Source organism: Gorilla gorilla, chromosome 3 (genome assembly GCF_029281585.2).
Source record: "Gorilla gorilla gorilla isolate KB3781 chromosome 3, NHGRI_mGorGor1-v2.1_pri, whole genome shotgun sequence".
Lineage (NCBI taxonomy): Eukaryota > Metazoa > Chordata > Mammalia > Primates > Hominidae > Gorilla > Gorilla gorilla.
In genome coordinates, this window is record NC_073227.2 from 56,071,834 (window position 1) to 56,092,342 (window position 20,509).

General features: G+C 40.6%; 1 protein-coding gene across 1 annotated transcript in view; it reads right to left on the reverse strand.

Moving 5' to 3' along the window:
• Nucleotides 1-1,015: 1,015 nt before the first annotated feature.
• The window catches only part of TXK (TXK tyrosine kinase), a 67,554-nt gene continuing 48,060 nt past the window's right edge, over nucleotides 1,016-20,509 (reverse strand). The window contains exons 11-15 of the mRNA XM_004038640.4: nucleotides 14,489-14,705; nucleotides 10,970-11,034; nucleotides 8,502-8,620; nucleotides 6,137-6,294; nucleotides 1,016-2,337 (exon numbers count right to left, since the gene is read on the reverse strand). Coding sequence (XP_004038688.1) covers nucleotides 2,269-2,337; nucleotides 6,137-6,294; nucleotides 8,502-8,620; nucleotides 10,970-11,034; nucleotides 14,489-14,705 — 628 coding nt within the window. The 3' untranslated portion in view covers nucleotides 1,016-2,268. The remainder of the gene's footprint in view (nucleotides 2,338-6,136; nucleotides 6,295-8,501; nucleotides 8,621-10,969; nucleotides 11,035-14,488; nucleotides 14,706-20,509) is intronic.

The following is a 20,509-nucleotide window of genomic DNA, read 5'->3' on the forward strand; positions in this document are numbered from 1 at the left end:
TGTGCCTGGCTGACTACCTCTTAAGGAAACTTTTTTGTTTAGTTAGACAAAGAATGGTAAATCTCTTTCCACACACATTCAAAATTCACACATTATCTGGACTCTTAGTTACCTAGGACATACCCCCAGTTATTCTTGTTCCTAATTTGGTACCTCAAATTTTCCCGAGGTGTTAAAACAAAAGGAATAGAGCTTGCCTAGCACCTTAGAAGTGCTGCACCCTCTTAGAAGTGCCAGGCACTGTCATAGTTGTTGCCCTCTTAGAATGATTTGCCTCTGGGTGTCACTCTTTGCTCTGTACCTGGTACATCTATAGTGATGGCAGATGCTCCATACTCAGTCCTAGCTTTTCAGTGTTTGGCTTTGCTGGGTTTTTTCTTTCTTTCTTTCTTTTTGAGAGAAATGGGGACTTCCAAGCTGAGTAAAACCTGCAAAGGGCAACTTACCGCAGCCATATATTGATACTACATTATTTCCTATTGTCATAACATTAACCTCCCTTCCATCTGCTTTTGCTGTTTAGTAGTCTCATGTCTTCTTGAGCTAGACTATCTTATGTAAATTCATGTTATGTGAATTGAGGTCTCAGTAATAAGAGCCTTCTGTCTCTCCTCACCGTAACAGGAGTCATAGGAAAGGGGGTGTGATAGTCCCAGAAACAGCCTAGCATCTCATACAAACTTGTTTCTGTTTTTGAGACAGGGTCTCGCTCTGTCACCCAGGCTGGAGTGCAGTGGCACAATCATGGCTCACTGCAGCCTTGATCTCCTGGGCTCCTGTCTCAGCCTCCCAAGTAGCTGGGACTACGTGCATGCATGCACCACTACACCTAGCTTTTTTTTCTTTTTTCTTTTAATAGAGACAGGATCTCACTTTGTTGCCCAGGCTGGTCTCAAACTGGGCTCAAGTTATCTTCCCACCTTGGCCTCCCAAAGTGCTGGGATTATAGGCATGAGCCACCACATTCAGCCCAAACATTTCTGAGACCACTACTTGAACTATCAAGTCTCTTCTTGTAACTGATTCTCATTAGAAATAATACACATTTATTGAATGTCATTGATATATAAAGATACCATTCTTTGAGTGGGGGAAATATAATTTAAAAGTCACAACTACTGACAATCAACAATTTAAACTCTAATGAGAATCATAAAGCTTGTTCCCAGAGAGCCATGATACAGGGTGGGACAGTACGCAAATAATGGGCTCCTGTTGTCAGACTTCATGGTGATTACACTTGTGCTTTCTCCAGTATCTTTCTTCCTATTGTACTCCTGAAGCACTCAGAATGATAAAGATAAATTTCTGATCATTCCTACAAAGAGTGCAGGCAAAGTTAAGATTTAACTATGATTGCTGATTGTTTCATCTCGAATTCAAAATCCTGGATTTCCGAAACAATGGAGTTTGATGTCACATTTGGCTATCTTCCTTTTGTCTCCTCTTCTGGAAAGAACAAATCATCTTCCTGAAAATTACAGGAGACACTTAGTATGACAAAATAAGGCCTCTGAAACTGTCCAATCTCACATGTAAAAAGTGTAAAATCACAGAACTAAAATCAGGTTCCGGATTTTCCTGGAAATAGAATGTCACCAGGATCTGTTCAAAGGTGAGCTTTGGCTACATTTTATAACAGTGTTTAAAACTCAAATGCAAAAAACTGCTTTCAATATAATCAGATATGTGCAAAAACAATTTGTTAAATAACATGGGAAGATTATATTAACAAAAGACATTTCCAGAATACTAACATTCATGTGGTTTACAAACGTGCATTTTCTGTAAAGAGCTATACAGCCCAAAAACATGAAATTCTTCAAGGGAGTCCCCTTTATCCCATGAGTTGGAAGAATTTATTTTCATATTCTATGCATGGATCACTGAAGTGATGAATGTCACTCGTCTTCAAGAAGGAAGCACTCTCAGCCTTGTGAAGAAGAACCTCAAGGGTTCCTGGGGCTATGATCATGAAGAGCACCACTATGAAGACTGCTGCGAAGTCTTTTTCACTTCTTCACATTTGGGATGTGAAATATTTTACAGAAAAATAAGAGTGTGCAAGTCCCTCTCACACATAGAAAAATGATTGTGTGAATATTCCTAAATTTTTAAAACCTTTAAAAACTGTGATCTTTGCACTGTTTTCAAGAGTCAGCAACTCTGAAGAAAGATATTCACCATAAGTGACCCCATATGGTGAAGATATTCACAATAAATGACAGTTTTGCAAGATGACTCTTTGGGTTGGCATTCCGTTTCCGGTCACCAGGTTTCCGCAATCTCTGTGAGGGCCCGCAGCAGCTCGGCAAACGTAGGGCGGCCTTCAGGTTTCTGGAAAAGGGAAGTGGGGGTGGTTAGCTCAGCTTAACCAACTTATGCCAAGGGTTCCATTTTTGGAACGCTAAACATGTGGGAGTTATTTATATCCCACTGCTCGAGGTCATCGCCAAGGTCTGATTTTCACTCATGCAAAAATTCAAAAAATTGCCACCTGCGGCATAAATGGGCTAAGGATCACTCAGAGACCAGCTCTGGAACTTGCTGGCAGAGACCTGAATCCAGCCTGGCTCTTCACAAAAAGGAAGAGAAAGATATCTTGACTGACATACCACAGCATGATTGGCAGTTGAGTGAGGCGTGAATATGAAAATGTTAGAGAATGCTGCAAAAATAAAATGGCTAGACCTGCAAACACTAGCCACATGTGGCTATTTAAATTTAAATTCCTTAAGATTATATAAATGTTTAAATTCAGTTATTCAGTCGTGCTAGCCACTTTTCAAGAACCCAATAGCCAGAAGTGGCTGCCATATTGGGCAGCACAGATATAGAACGTTTCAGCATCTCAGAAAGTACTCTAGGACACCACGACCCTAGAGATATATTTGAATGACTTGACATGTGTGAGGTAAAGAAAGGGCTGGGAGAAGGGGCATCTAGCATACGAGGCTCCCAAGCTCAGTTCAGGGTATCTATGACACCTGAGCCATTATAGAAAGGAGGATTTCAGTCAGAAAGCAAAAGGCATATTTTCATGAGGGACTTTGAAGGTCTTGGGGCACAGGTTGTGCTTTCAGTCTCAGTCAACAGAAAAATAAGAGTGTGGAAGTCCCTCTCACACATAGAAAAATGATTGCTGAATATTCTTACATTTTAAAAAGTTTTAAAAGTCTGTGATCTTTGCACAGTTTTTGAGTCAGCAACTCTAAAGGAAGATATTCGCCATAAGTGACCCCATATCCCTGGTCATGGAGCCAAGGATTGGAGCATCCTTTCCTACTTCACTTAGGGGTGTGGTTTAGCTCTGATTCCATGAGGAGGAAGAGATGGCACTGTCAGCATCTTTTAAAACCATGGGAAACAGAGCTACTCATAGTAGCCACATTCTCACAGGGGTCATTGACAGCAGGGTCAGCGGAAAGACACCCCTCTTCATGGCTTATAAACAGAGAGCATCAATAAAATAAACAGAGCAGAAGACAGCACAAGTGCAAGTGAGGGTCCTTATTGAGACTCTGGGCTTAAACTGTGGAGCTCTGTGAGGAGCCTGTTTCTGTGCATGAATCCTGAAATTTGTCTCTCAAAGATAGGATAATCACGTTTGACTCTAATGCCCTAAGCACATGAGGTAAAGTTGTAGGCAAAATCAACTTTTGCACCTGACATAATGGCTCACATCTGTAATCCCAGCACTTTGGGAGGCCAAGGCAGGAGGACTGCTTGAGGCCTGGGCAATAAAGTGAGACCCCATCTCTAGAAAAAAATTTAAAAAATTAGCTGGTCATGGTGGCACATCACTGTAGTCCCAGCTATTCAGGAGGCTGAGCTGGGCGGATTGCATAAGCCCAGGAGGTCAAGGCTGCAGTGAGCTGTGATTGTGCCACTGCACTGTAGTCTGGGAAACAGAGCAAGACTCTGTCTCAAAAATAAATCAATCTTTTCTTTTCTTTTCTTTTCTTTTTGAGACAGTCTGGCCCAGTCGCCCAGGCTGGAGTGCAATGGTGGGATCTTGGCTCACTGCAACCTCTGCCTCCCAGGTTCAAACAATTCTCCTGCCTCAGGCTCCTGAGTAGCTGGGATTACAGGTGCCCGCCACCATGCCCAGCTAATTTTTTTGTATTTTTAGTAGAGACGGGGTTTCACCATGTTAGCCAGGCTGGTCTCAAACTCTCAGCCTCGTGATCCGCCCACCTCGGCCTCCCAAAGTGCTGGGATTACAGGCATGAGCCACCACACCTGGCCAAATCAACTTTTTCAAACAAATAAATCAACATAACCACACCATTGTATTAATCAATGTTCTGACTGCAATTTGAGACTAATGTTGTTTACATGATCCTTCTGACAGCATCCTACTTATCACTTCCTTCCTCCTTCTATGTCTCAGTTCCACTTACATATAACATCTCAATAAGTATTATATTACACACATATGTGTGTATTATTTCATACACAACATATACTTCTGAGCTACTTACATTGTTATTGCAAAGATGCTCCTAAAACAGCTGCTTATTACTACTTACTGAAAATTTTTCTGAACATTTTTTTCTTACAGCTTGCTGAGCATTTTTCTATGTCTTTCAAGATTCCTTGTAAAGTAGTTAATATATGTAAAATATTTTCATACATTGGGGCTCTCTATAAATGTAATGCTTTTGGAATATGAACAACCACATCACTCTTAAAATATTCAATATTCTAGTGTTTGTGGATTGATAATCAAGTGCTTTATTTTTTCAGCCAGGAGGAAACTTCTCATCAAGCTGTAATTTTCAGCTGAAACTGTCAGCTGGAAAGAGAGCAAAGCTCTCAAAATCAAAGGGAATTTCACTGAGAAGGGCAGGGGTGTGTTGAGTCAGTGCCCAGAGGTGGAAAAGAAGCCCCTCTGGCTTTATTTCTAAGCTTGGCATTTCAACAAATAGAAAAACTAAGTTCTGGAGAGATTTCTTCCTGAGTGGAAGTTCCTGACACACTTTCTGCCTCCATTCCTATTCTAGTTTAATCTGTAGCAGGAGTCCTGACTGCCAGAAGACAGATGAAACCCATTACTATTAGCGCTGGAAAAGCAAGACAAAGCAAAGTTGAGTGAAGTAAATGGAAACACCATCTTTATTTTTCAACCTGGAAGTTTAACAAACCTGGTTCTACCCTTAGTTTCCACCATTAATTCTTTTATTTATTTGTTTATTTATTTATTTATTTATTTTTTGAGACAGAGTCTTGTTCTGTTGTCCAGGCTGGAGTGTAGTGGCGCAATCTCAGCTCACTGTAGCCTTTGCCTCCTGGGTTCGAGCAATTTTCCTATCTCAGCCTCCCAAGTAGCTGGAATTACAGGCATGCACCACCAGGCCTGGCTAATTTTTGTATTTTTAGTAGAGACAGCGTTTCACCATGTTGGCCAGGCTGGTCTCAAACTCCTGACCTCAAGTGATCTGGCCACCTCGGCCTCCCAAAGTGCTGGGGTTACAGGCATGAGCCACCACACACAGCCTCCATCATTTAATTCTTTTTTTTTTTTTTTTTTTTTGAGACGGAGTCTCACTCTGTCCCCCAGGCTGGAGTGCAGTGGCGCGATCTCAGCTCACTGCAAGCTCCGCCTCCCAGGTTCAAGATTCTTCTCCTGCTTCAGCATCCCCAGTAGCTGGGATTACAGGCATGCACCACCACGCCGGGCTAATTTTTGTATTTTTAGTAGAGACGGGGTTTTACCACGTTGGCTGGGCTGGTCTCAAACTCCTGACCTCAGGTGATCCACCCACCTCGGCCTCCCAAAGTGCTGAGATTACAGGCATGAGTCACTGCGCCCGGCCCATTAATTCTTAAAGCTAATAAAACATCTAATCACTGAGGCTTGAGTAACACCAAGAGTTTCTGCAAGAACCAATCTCAAACAGATAAGACTCAGAAAATGCACTGAATTCCTCAGATAAAAGGCCATTGTTCAAAACAAAATGGATTCATGACTTTGTAGTGAGTTTGAGATAGTACTTCAGACTCTCAGGATCATGACCAAGACACAGATGCCTTTTCCTGCCATGACAGAGTTCTGAAGTAATGTTTGTGATAATCAGGTCTGCTCTCAGATGCTGGGACTGCCAACCTTCATAGGCAAGTAACATATACTTACCTCATGCCAGCAGCTGTACATGACTTCATATATGGACATTGGCGCCAGGTGAGGACGATATAGCCTGAAGCCTTCAGAAATAGCTTCCACGACTTGCAAATTTGACTTATTTTCAAAAGGCATTTTTCCTTCTGTAAAAACTTCCCACATTAAAACTCCTGCAAACAAAAATGCAGGAAAACAAGGGGTTAGAGAGAAATGATTGCTTGGGAACTGAAAGAACAATTTCAAACTACAAGGCATTATTTTTGTGCTCAAGGCTTTGGGCTATAACCATCCTGAATAACAGCGGTTCTATCAAGGAAGCAAATCATGTTCACTTTAGTTTTCAAAGAGGCCTGTAACCTGAAAATAATCTCAGTGAAAACAATGCCTTTCCTTTTCCATGGGTCTTGATTGCCTCCCCTATCAGGAGAAAATGCCGGTAGCATTTTCTTTTCTTTTTTTTTTTTTTGAGACAGGGTCTCGCTCTGTCGCCCAGGCTGGAGTGCAGTGGCATGATCTCAGCTCACTGCAACCTTTGTCTCCCGGGTTCAAGCAATTCTTCTGCCTCAGCCTCCTGAATAGCTGGGATTACAGGTGCCCACCATCACGCCCAACTAATTTTTCTATTTTTAGTAGAGGCGGGGTTTCACCATGTTGGCCAGGCTGGTCTCGAGCTCTGACCTCAGGTGATTCGACCACCTCAGCCTCCCAAAGTGCTGGAATTACAAACGTAAGCCACCACGCCCAGCCTAGCATTTTCATTTCTAAGCAGCAGTCATGTTCCTGCATCCTGAAATCAATGAACCTTTCTGCCATTCCATAGAAACTGACAGGATTATGTAAGCCTCTGTTGCCTACTTAGCCAAGAGTTTCAGCCAGTAAATGGCATGTGTCCACTTCTTTCTGCTAAAAGATTAGACTGATGGGCAGAGCCCCAGAATATCTAGCAGGGGCTCTGTACATAAGTAGGTGTCCAATAATCATTGATTGATTGATTAGTGAAACTCCTGCAAGAACTCCTAATTTGAGTTCATTTAATTATTCACTTATTCTACAAATATTTACTAGACATTGATGAGAGGCGAGGCCTCTGCTGGGGCCTGGAGATTTTATAAGTGTGAGATCAATCCATGTGCCTAAGGAGCTCACTGTTCAGTGAGGGAGACAAGTAGGTAAAATTCAGGGAGTTCTAATTGTTTGGCAACCTTCGATGAGGTCGTTATACTGCTCTTCATTGGTCTCTAAGATGTGGTCTCACAACCTAATTGCTCTTCAGTAGAGCTTCAAGTGTCACCTGCTGAGACTATCATATGTCCATGGAGAGCTAATGAGATTAATGACACAAGCTTAACTTTATTGTATGTTTTTAAATTTATGTTTTAATTTTTTTGAGACAGGGTCTTGCTCTGTCATCCAGGCTGGAGTACAGTGGCACGATCCTAGCTTACTATAACCTCAAACTCCTGGGCTCAAGCAATCCTCCTGCCTCAGCCTCCCAAGGAACTGGGACTACAGGTATATGCCACCACACCTGGCTATTTTTTTTTTTTTTTTTTAAGACAGAGTCTTGCTAGGTTGCCCAGGCTAGTCTTGAACTCCTGGTCTCAAACAATCCTCCCACCTCAGCCTCCCAAAGTGCTGGAATTGTAGGCCTGAGCCACTGTGCCCAGTTTTAACCTTATTGTAGACAATAAAACTGACACCCTTCTGAGGACCCAGAACCCACAAGCCTCCAGGAAGTTTGGGATGAAAGAGGATAGATAGATTTTTGCATATTTATTACCATTTTTTGAAAATCAACCCCGAAACTTCATTGGACGTGGGTCTATGGTGTCTCTTTCTCAATGAAGAACATTATCCAATATGAATATCAATTCACAGATCCCAAGGAAGGCTATGTCTAAATTCCACAAACTTTAAAGTTAAGGAAGTAAATGAGATGCCACCATTTTTTAAACTCAGGTTTTAAGTTCAGGTTAACAACTGAACAACTGGAAAATAGTCAACCTGCTTCACAGTTTAGACAATTAAGTTTATTAATTACACTCTAAACAATGTCATAAGATCATTTTTCCTTCAAGCCTCTGCGGAGTGGAAAACTTATCTGAGTTTGTTTTCTAGATCAGTAGACTCTTTGTTATGGTTTTACAGTGAGTGCCCATGGAGGAAGGAAAAGATGCAAAAGGCAGACTTATGTAAGAAGGTGTGTGACACCACTTGCCAAAGACAGTCGGGATGTGGTTAGAACACACAGAAGGAAGCACAATTACAAGAAGACTTTTTAAAAAATGCTATATCGATTAGGAAATCAAAGTTAAAAATAACATATTGCCCATTTTATTAAATCAAGCTCCAGCAAGTGAACATCAGATGCACTCACCAAATGACCAGACATCAGATTTACTGCTGTACTTATTGAAAAGAAAAACTTCAGGAGGGGACCACTTGATTGGGAACTTGGCTCCAAAAGAACTGACATACTCATCATCCAAAACGTACCTAAGTTTATCAGATTCAAAGCATATTGTGTTAATTACCTCCAAGCTCTATTTACTTCAAATCCCTTTAGTTAACTCTAAGTTGCTAAAAGACAAAGTATTTTACCCCAGAAAGATTGTGGATGCCTTCTTGTTAGTAGAGTGTGAAAGTGTCCCTGATAATGTTTCCTCCCCAAACAAAGTCTCAATTGTATTTGTTTTACGTGGACCTCTGGAAATCATAATGCTGCTTCAGTTCAAAACATGGCTCACTGTTTATGTTAATTATGGTAAATTCTTAACTCTACAAAGAAGCCTGCTGAAGGCTCTAACAACCAAGATTATAAAAAGGAAATAAAAGACCACTCTTCCCAGGGGTGGGGAAAACAAAGACCACTCTTCTTAAAATGGAAATGAATGATTCAAAGTTGGATGTCGAATTTTCTTCCATGTGCATGTTTTTTTTGTGGGGCATAGAGAAGGGGGGAAAGTAAAAGTATATGAACATAATGCTTCTGATATGACAAATCTCTAATGCACTAGAATGGCCCTATATGGAAAGAAACCAAGAATAACTACCGTCTCCTTAAAAAAATAACAAGTTGAACCCTCTCTCTTTTTTGAGAATTGTACGCAGGGATGTCCAAATGTCAGAAACTGAGGAGAAGAGACAAAAATAAACTTGTGCTTGTTGCCCCTTAAATATACAATATAGTGTTTTCACAGCATTTATTAATGCTGCCCCTACACTCTCACTTTTTTTTTAAATACACTACCTCCCTCCATCTGTCAGCACTTTATTGAGTCAGAGGTCATTCTACTTAGGTAAAGAATGACTAACAGAAAACAAAGAGAGAAAAGCCACTGTTTATAGATTTTGAATTTTTCAAGTCTAGGCTCTTCAGAGAAGAAAGATTGAGTTATTAACAAAATATCTTGGAAAATGGGCCGTGAACAGGAGTGAGATCTCACTACCACCACCCCTATTACCACCATTATCTAGAAAAAGATCCCCTGAGCTTTGGGGGGATCTTTTTCCCCCAAAAAGAGGAATGGGGGAAATAGAAGGGAAAGAAAAGGGGGGTACTAGACATTAGTAGATCAGTGGGTTAGGGTCCTGTATCTTGTACCCTAAAGGGCTGCCCAAGTACTTTAGGAAAGAAGCTCCTACTCCCACATTAGGTTGGTGGGATTTAAAAGTGACACAGAACCAGTGCTCTTTTCCCCAGGTGGAGCCCTTGGAAAGGCAGAAAGATGCCAGTGAACAAATGGCTGTGGATGTGCCTAGGTAAATGAGATCTGAGATCACACCATGGAGTTTTGTAATCATAAAGAATGCCGGCCAGGTGAGACTGCTCACACCTGTAATCACAGCACTTTGGGAGGTGAGGTGGGTGGATATTTGATGTCAGGAGTTCAAGACCAGCCTGGCCAACATGGTGAAACCCCGCCTCTACCAAAAATAAAAAATTAGCTGGGCGTGGTGGCATGTGCCTGTAGTTCCAGCTACTCGGGGGGCTGAGGCAGGAGGATAGCTTGAGCCTGGGAGGTCGAGGCTGCAGTGAGCCGAGAGAGCACCACTGCACTCCAGCCTGGGTGACAGATTAAGACTCTGTCGAAAAAAAAAATTGCCAGTTCTGAATGAATCTTGCAGAAAAAATTCAGTACGTGTTAGCAGCTACCTGTTTGAATGGCCAGCCAAAGACAAGACCGGAGGATGGTGGCTGCAATGATGCCATGCACACAGATAACAAAAGGACCAGTAAGCCACCTCCCTACCAGTACTATAGCCCCACGAGACACAAGAACTTGGACTTTGAAGCTTAGGGAAGCTAGAGAGAAACCCCAAATTCCCTGTGATTATATGTCTAGCACCACCCCAAAAAAGGATGCTCAAAATTTAAACTATATTGAGTTGTAGAAAAATATGGTTAAATTTTTCACACTCTTGAATTTTAGACTTAAAGTCAACTACTATACTTAATAATAGAAATGTTTGGTGAGGACACAGAAAAATCAGAGCTGAGCAAATAAATTTATTTATTTTTCTTCCATAAACATATGTATATCAGAAATGCTTTTTTCTTCACGTTTCTCAGTGGATCAAGAAATTCCTTTTTTAATTTTAAGATATACCATAGTTTTGTTAAAAGATGAGAAGAATAGCCCACAGTAAACATTTACCTCACAGCTAAAATTGGTACATGTCCCAAAATTCAAAGTGGGTCAGTAGGCCATACAACCAGGCCTACAACCTAGGAAGATAAAAACACAGCCTGCAGCATCTTCAGTTTATCAGTAAACAAATGTAACATTCCCTCTTATGAGTAAACAAACAAACAAAATACATATATATATACATAGCATGTACCTTGTCATTCCAAAGTCTGAAATTTTTACTATGCATGTTGAACTGACCAAACAATTCCTTGCCGCCTATGGAAAGAAGAAAAGAATCCAAGTTTGAATATAAGCTTTTATTTCAAGAGTTTTTCCTCTCCTTTTCCTTAGGTTATTTGGACCCCACACTACCTCTCTGTGTGTACCGCCAAGTCATTTTTATGGTGATATCCATCAATGGTATAGATTCAATAGTTTGCCTTCACTTTTTTTTTTTTGAGACAGGATCTGGCTCTGTTGCCCAGGCTGGAGTGCAATGGCACCATGTTGGCTCACTGCAACCTTCCCCTCCTGGGGTCAAACCATCCTCCCACCTTAGCCTCTTAAGTAGCTGGTACTACAGGCACACATCACCACACCCAGCTAATTTTTCTATTTTTAATAGAGATGGGGTTTCGCCATGCTGCCCACGCTGGTCTTGAACTCCTGGCCTCAAATGACCCACCCACCTTGGCTTCCCAAAGTGCTGGGATTACAGTCATAAGCCACCATGCCCAGGCTGCCCTCAGGATTAATTCAATCTGAAAGATGATACAACTATGAATCTTGGCATAAAAATAGTGTATTTTTTTTAACATCTTTATAGGAAAGCCCAAAATACATAACAGATAAGGCATAGTCATTTTATATCTTTGGGATCTCTAATACATAATAAAAATTAAGAAAATATATTTTAAAACATATTTCACTAAAGATAACTATTTACAGTGATAATTTCATATTAAAATTATCACAATGAACTGAATATAATGCTATGTAGAAACAATATGTCTGATGCCAAAGCAATTCATTTTCAGCAACTTAATCAAGAAAATCATTGATTTGATTATTTAGCCTCATGTAGGTAAACTAGATAAACTATTTGATAGAATTTTCCTCTTTTCAGCTAATTTGTGGTTCAATTAGTCAAGCAACAAAAGCAAGAAACTTGAAATAATAAATCACAGGTAACCAGTTTAGAAGATGCCAGCAAGTCCTAGCAATGACCAAACCACAAGAAAAGTTTTTGACAGGGAAAAGACTCATTGTTCACGGACATATTTTAAGTAGCATATAGGGAGATAAAATAGAACACAAAAGAAAATGAGCAAACAAGAAAAAAAAAACAGGAATAGGAGGACCTGTGATAAGCCATTTAGAGCAAATAAAATGACCAGAACTTTCACCCAATTGTTATCCGGAAAGACAAACCTGCAGAGACTAGGAAAGTGAGCTAGGTGGAGTTTACACCATATTCATCCACTCAAAAATTTGCTCATTTCTCCTAGGTGCTGGATACCAGGGAATGTGCCTTTAGGGATTTTTTTTTTTTTAATGATCTATCTCTGTAATAGCAATAGTTAGCACCGCTGAGCTTCTCTACATGCTAGACACTGTTTATTAATTCATGTAATTCTGCCAACAAACCCATATGAGGAAGGTGCTATAATTAATACCACTTTACTGGTTAATTAGCTTGCCCAAGGTCTCACAGCTAGTAAAAAACAGAGACAATATTTCGACCCAGCTAGCCTGGCTCTAGAGCAGTTATTCTCAACCTCAACTTCACATGAGGCTCATCAGGGGAATTTTCAAAAACTATTGATGCCTGGGTTTCAGCCACAGAGATTCTGATTTAATTGGTCTGGGGTACAGCCTGGCTATTGCGATTTGTCTAAAAGCTTCCAAGTAATTGTAATGCACACCAAAGTCTGAAGTTTGAGAATGACTGTTTGCAACCTGTGTTCTTAATCACTGCGTGGCATCTCAGATATCTAGGCCTTGATCTCAAAGACTCTAAGTCTCATAAGATAGACTGTAGTATTTGTGTAAATGACGTAAATAATTAACTATTGGGTGAAGCAGTAAATAGCAAATGACCTGAGTGTTCCAAGCCATGGGTGGGATAAGCATACTTCCCAAGGTGTGCTGGGGCCAATGTAACTATGCTCCCTTTTTCTCCCCAAAATACTGCAGCCTGAACAGTGAGTAATATGATCACTTTGATCATGTGTGATGGAAGCACAGAATTACTTCCAAGGGGCGATATCAGGGATTTCTCATAGACTTCTCCAATTCTCATTTGAGTTAATTTTTAGATTTAGAAATGAGACATGGAAGAACATAAGGACATCAAGGGAATAGTGTGAATATCACGAATAAATGTGGAATGAACAGAAAGTGTTACTCAAGGGGAGGTAGCAATGCAGGGAAGCAGTGCTCTTAGCATATGGTTTGGGGCAAGACAATGATTTATTTAAATAGGAATGTTCTGAGCATTACAGAAAAAAATAATTTAGCATCCCTAGTCTCTTCAATAATGCCAGTAGTGCTCTTGAAATCCTGTTAGGACCAAACTACCTCCACATCAGGAGCAGTTATGCCCCTAGGTGACATTCTTTATATAAAGTGGAGACTAAAACTGGAACTTGTTCTTCACTGTTGTGTCTCCAGTGCTTAGCAGAATGCTTGGCATATACTAGGCACTCGATACATGTTTGATTATGGGTTGAAAGAGAGAAAGGTGGAAGGAAAGAAAGAAGAAGGAAGAGAAGGAAGAAGGGAGAATGGAAAGGAAAGGAAATCAGTTTTAGTCACATGATAGGTTAGGTGGTTAATTAGTTCAAAGCATATTTAGAGTAAAGCCTTACTTGGCTATGAAATCTCCTTTGCAAAATTATGACTGAGAACCTAACTGACTCCATCTTGCTTCTAACCTCCAAGCTGTCCTTGTTCATTCCTGGGCATAGGCTAAACTAACTTTGGGAGGAATTTATAGTTTATAGTTTAAAACGAAGATGATAACAGCCCTTTCCCAAAACAAACCTCCCTCTTGCCTGGGGACTAGACTTCCTTTGTAGGACAGACAAATTAGCCACAAGATTAGAAATTATGGTTTAGGGGTCAGACAGCTGGAGGCTACAAGATTCTGACTCTCCTTAAACTGCTCCTAAGATCAGCGCTTGAGATATTTTGCAGACCCTGCACTTGATGGATCAGCTAGCACCACCCAGATCGACTAACTGGCTCACCTGATCTTCTGGCCCCCAACCAGGAACTGACTCAGCATGAGGACAGCTTCAACTTCCAATGGTTTCATCTCCTACCTAACCAATCAGCTCTCCTGGCTTACTGGCTTCCCCCCACCCACCAAGTTGTCCTTAAAAACTCTGATCCCCATATGCTCGGGGAGACTGATATGAGTAATAATAAAACTCCAGTCTCCTGCACAGCCGGTTCTGTGTGAATTACTCTTTCTCTATCATAATTCCTCTGTCCTGATAAATCGGCTCTGTCTAGACAGCAGGCAAGGTGAACCCATTGGGCCTTTACAGCTACAGCATCAATGGACAATTGAAAACAGAGTTACATTTTACAACAAATTGCATGAATAGGTAAATGTTTAAAAATTAAATCAAGGACACATTATTCAAAGTATTGAAAGTAATTGTCACATCCTTCTGAATATAGGTATGATACATAAAAAAAAGTAAATTTGCACCATACTTACCAAATCCCTATGAATATAGCCATTCCTCTCCAGATATTCCATTCCTTCACATATATCCTGGCATACACTCAGTAGCATTTCCTTCCTAAGCTTTCCTTTATTCTCCCTGAGATAGTTAAGCAGGCAGCCATTTTCCATGAACTCTGTCACAATGTAAAGGGGCTTCCGCTGTATACAGACCCCATAAAGTTGCACTAGCTTTGAATGAGATAATTTCCTGGTGAAGAAAAACACACACCAGTGAGCAGAATTGTGTTTGCATTTTTAAATGTTTGAACACAACTGGTAGTATTTACCATCTATTTATCACTCTCATTATCAAGATAAGATAAAAATCAACCCAAACACAGAGGAAGTAGTGCAGTTTCCTTGCCACTTAATGCACTGAGAATGTGGGGTCAAGAGTTTAAGTGGTAATGCCAGAGGCAGAGTGGAGACAGAATATGCACTATATTCTATGCGTTAAGCATTTTGTTTCTCCTCTTCATTTTATAATCCTTTTGTTTCTTCATCACTGTTTATCCTTGCTAGGTCAAGCAGATTTCCTTTCCTGTTCCTTGAATTCCGACTTTCCTACCTGCAGCTGTCCAGATGAAAAATTCTGGACAGACAAGAGGGAGGAAAGAGCGACTAAAAAAGAAAACAAAAATTAAATTCTAAAGCATGAAGTTCTTTAAAAGGAAATTTGTAGATAAAGTTGGAAACTAAAAAACATTTACCAACATGAAAACTTGCAGTGTATTTAGTAATCACACAAACACACACACACACACACACACACACACACACAAAGCCTTGAATGTTGCCTATTAAAACATACCCAGAACTTTTTAGTTATCTAGACTTCAAAAGTTTATTGGTTTTGTGTGCATGTGTGTGTAATACTATATTCAATCTCTAAAAGCCTTTTATGCCAACTAGTCATCATGGAAAATAATATTCAAATTAATGCTTATAATTTTAGAAGATGTACCTTGTGTCAAATGTACCTTGAAAAGTTATTGCTTCTTTTCATTCTTTTCATTCATAAAGGTAAAATAAAATCAGTGACTTGGGAAGACTGTGTACCTTAACACAATGTATATGAACGATTTTTGACTCATTACCATAAAATTAGCTTGTGAAAACACTCCAGTTAATGAGGAAGAGAGGCATTCAGAGAACTTAACATTATCTTAATTTGGAGATATATATATATTATATATATTTTGTCTGATTTACTTTTTGAATTCACAAAGTGTACTTTCAGTTAAGAGATGCAGTTTACATGTATATAGCGTAAGTGCGGAAAAGCAAGTCTTGAGATGAAATATTAATTTGCCACAGGAAATCCACCAAGTTGATACCCACATGGAAGCATCTGAGAATTGAAACGTTACTGCATTTCCTTATCAAGATCACTGGTAAAAATCTAACAGAAATAAGGCAAACCTTTATCAGAAATCAGGCAAAAACAAACTCTCGCATGTGATTCAGTCTAACAAATATGACAAATATTTCTCACAAGCATAGAAAGACGCAAATGGAAAATCTACATTCTTGTTTGTTATAACTCTAGGACTTCTTAATACACATTATTTCTCAGTTTAGAGAAGTATGTGGGATTCACCATAGGGCAAACACACATTTAAATTTATTTAAATTTGTTATTTAAATATTTTCAGACCCTTTGCAGGCTTCTCCAGTTCTCCTTTTCTAATTATTCTCTTTCCCTAAGTAATCGCATTAAGTTTCAGGGTTTTAAATATCATCATATCATTTTGATCACTCTCAAGTTAATACCCTCCACTCTGACCTTTTTCCTGAACCCCAGACTCATATATTTACCTCAACACTTGATCACACCTAATAAATAACAGGCTTCTCAAATCCAACATGTCCAAAGCAGAATTCTTGATTTTTCCCCCTAAACCCGTTTGGTCTTCCCCCATCTTTGTAAATGGTGCCATCCTTCGCCTGATATAATAATGTACACCAAAACCTCAGCATCATCTTTGTTCCTCTGGTTTCTTCCGACTACCTGCCACATTCAATTTATCAGCAAGTCTTGATGACTTTATCTCAAAAATGTATCCTGAAACAATTCTCCTCTTTCCATCTCTTGCCCTCTGACATATATTAGTTTTCCAAGAGTGTATTGATAATTATGTTCATTAAGATCACGGTTTTTGTGCCCAGATAGTTCACAGTTTTGATTTCAATTAGAAGCTCTAACAATGTTTTGTTGTGGGACTACAGGCAAATTACATAATGTAAACCAAAAATAAAATTCTAAGCCCCTAACCATCTGAATGGACTCCTCCTCTTAGCCAAGGGCATTCTAAAGTTAACCTGTAAAACTAGTTCAGGCCACGATGGGAAGAGGGAGTTGGACATGCCTCATAACCATTAACATCAACACAGACACTGAGACTGATAGAACAGACTCTTTAAGTCTACTAAGAAACATTTACAATCTATTTTCCCTGAAACCTTCTACCTGGAAGTTTCATCTGCATAATAAACACAGACCATCTGTGTTGGTCTCCACAACTCTTTATAGTAACCCAGATATTCCTTTCCATTGATTCAAGTTCTTTGGATAATAACTCAACCAATTGTCAATCAGAAAATCTTTGAATCTGCCTATGACTTGGAAGCCCCCACTGATATGGACAGGAGACGGGGAAATACTGGGTAGAAGATGACAGTTTCCCCAGGAAAGTCCTCACCCTCAAGCCTAGATACCTATGGCCTTAAGTGAGAACAGCCATTCCTGTTTTTGTGCCCCAAAAGTTGCTTTTTGGCCCACCACGCCCCCTATCCTGTACCCATACAAATCGCAAACTCCAGGTCCAGAAGCAGATGAGGAGATGAATAGACAAACAGCAGAATGGTACAGCAGAGAAGGGGAGGAAAGAAGGAACGTCAGGAGGAGTTCGGCTGGACCAGTCAGAGAATCGGCTGTTGGATGGCCAAACTCCAGAGGAAGATCATCTTCCTACCCCATCATCCCCTGTCCAGCTTCCCATCCATCCTGCTGAGAGCCACCTCCAACACTCAATAAAACCTCACATGCATCCTTCAAGTTTGTGTGTGACCTGATCTTCCAGGACACTGGACAAGAGCTTGAGATACAGAAAGCTGTCATACTGGCCCCCTGCCCTTGCAAAAAGGCAGAGGGTTCACTGAGCTGGTTAACGCTTAAGCCATCTGCGGATCACAAGGCTAAAAGAACACACTACAACGCAGACCCACTTGGGCTTTGGGAGTTGCAGACACCCACCCCTAGATGCTGCTGTTGGGCTAGAGCCCAAAAGCACTCACCCTGATTCCTGCACCTGCCCATCTGCATGCTCCCCATCCTGTAAAAGGTCATAGTGGCTGACCAGAGAGCCACACCTCTGTTGCATGTCCTGCAAGTGGGGGCCAGAAAACTTTCCTGTTTCACCACTCACTGTTGTCCTGCCTTTCCAGACCAAACCAATGTACACCTTACATGGATGGATTGATGTTTTATGTCTTCCTAAAATGTGTAAAACCATTTTTACATTTTGTAGGCCGATCACCTTGGGCACATATCATCAGGACCTCCTGAGGCTGTCATGGGCATGTCCTTAACCTTGGCCAAGTAAACTCTTAAATTAATTGAGACGTGTCTCAGAAACATTTTGGTTTATAATAAGCCTTCTCAATGTTCTCTTTCTTATCTATAAAGTTGGGATCTTAATAGAAGCTACCACTTGGAGTTGTGGTGAGGATTCATTAATTCATTCAATAATCCATAAATGTTTTTTAAGCACCAACTACATGCTAGTCATCCTTTTAACACTCACCAGGTTAAACAGGAGAAATAAATAAAAGGTTATATTATTAGAGAGCTTGCATGCTAGTGGGAGAGAAATAAAACAACTACACATGAAGCTTCAGAGTATGACAAGTACTTTGATGGAACTAACACAAGGCGATACAACAGAAAGCATTTGGCAGTGGGTATGCCAACTTAAACAGAGTAGTCAGAGGAGACCTCCTGAAAGAGGTAATATTTAAACCACACACAGAAAGGAGCTAATATGTGCAAAGCTATATATACTTGGTAGATAGTATGTCAATGCATGTCAACTATTTTAAAAATAAATATATTTGCAATAGAATGTTAGAATGGAAGATTTTCTGCCTCACTTTTTAAGAAATCAGGGATTTTTGTGTGTGTGTGTGTATGACAGGGTCTCACTCTGTCACTCAGGCTGGAGTGCAGTGGTGCCATCATGGCTCACTCTAGCCTCAACTTGCTGAGCTCAATTGATCCTCCCACCTCAGCCTCTTGAGTAGCTGGGACTACAGGTGCTCCCTACCATGCCTGGCTAGTTCCCCTTTTGTTTTTTTTGTAGAGACAGGGTTTCGCCATGTTACCTAGGTTGGTTTCAAACTCCTAGGCTCAAGTGATCCTCCCATGTTAGCTTCCCAAAATGAATCAGGGGAAATATTGTCCTCAAAGATCCTGACCTCAAATGCCCCATCAGGCTTGTACCTTTCAAGAATTCCCTCATTATGACATTAAACATCTTCAATTCTTTCTCGTTCGATAGATATTCAAATATGTTTTTAACTCTCCCTGAATCACTTGTCTCCCATTCATTCTTTTTTTATTATGCCTATTTAATCCAACACAGGAATACAATTTTTGTCCTTTAGGTATAGAAAAACCACGGTAGGATGCAGATATCTACAGGAAGCAAAGGCAGATAGAGATAGGTGCCTGGGGCACCTAGGGACACAAAAACATCATTGGGAAGCTGGTGTCACTGGGAAATTGTGTTTGTAACAACTTCCCTTGGAATTCATTCTATTGGAAGTGAATGGAAAGGATATTTTGATAGGACCCTCAGGGTATGGGTTGAGAGCCCCAAGGGATATACTCGCTCTGCCTTCGAAAGAGAATGGGTCCAGTTAATCGAAAATGGGTCCAGTTAATCGCCTCTGATTGTTGTTTGCTTGTTTTTTTGTTTGTTTGTTTGTTTTTCTAGTTGGAGTCTGCAAGTGTGGGTCAGAACTAAATTTCTCTGGAAAACAGAGCAGAATCTAAATAATGCCATCTGGAGTTTTTCTTCTTCACAGCATTGCTGTTCCTCTAAATAAATGTTGAACAAATATTTAAAGAATGTTAATTTGAACTATGGTCAAATTATTGGCCTGTCCTGGTCCTGCTCAGGTTGTTACAGTTAATGAGCCACAGAAATGGGTTCAACTGAGTCAAAATGCTGTCCCGGGAAATCACAGAAGAGTTGTGTCCAACGGTCTACAAAGAGCCACTTCTTTTAAAGCTCTGGACCCTTATGTCCTCTGAAAGCAAATACTTTCTTATCCTTAAAAAACCATTAACTCTTTTTGGCCACTGGAGGATGCCCTTTCAAAAGATGAGTAGTATATCACTACTAAGACACAACCATCATTTCTGCTTCTGGGAAAAGGAAAAAAAAAGAGTACTTGTAAAGCACCTATTATTGAGCTGAAAAGAACACACTTGCTTGTCACTGATACCAACAGGAGGCAGGGAAATACTAGGTAGAAGCGGGCAGTTCCCCAGCAAAATCCCCACCTTCAAGCCTGGAAACCTGCTGCCCTAAATGGGAACAGGCATTTTTATTTTTGTGCCCAGATGCTGCCCTTTCCAAGACTGCTCTAGCCTGCCACACCCCTGTACTGTGCCCATATAAACCCCAAGCTCCATTGGCAGGTGACAGAGCAGTGCAGCAGAGAAGAAAAGAGGAGGAGTGTCTAAACATTGAGAGGAGCTCTGCTGGGGGCAGTCAGAGACGAGATCGTCTGCAGGATGGTCAAACTCCCAGGGAAGATCATCTTCCCACTCCATCCCATTTCCAGCTCCCCATGCATCCCGCTGAGAGCCATCTCCATCACTCAATAAAATCTCTGCATTCACCATCCTTCAAGTCCGTGTGACCTGATTCTTCCTGGACGCCATACAAGGACCCAGGTATCAAGAGGGCAGGATGCAAAAGGCTGTCACCCTGACTTTCCACT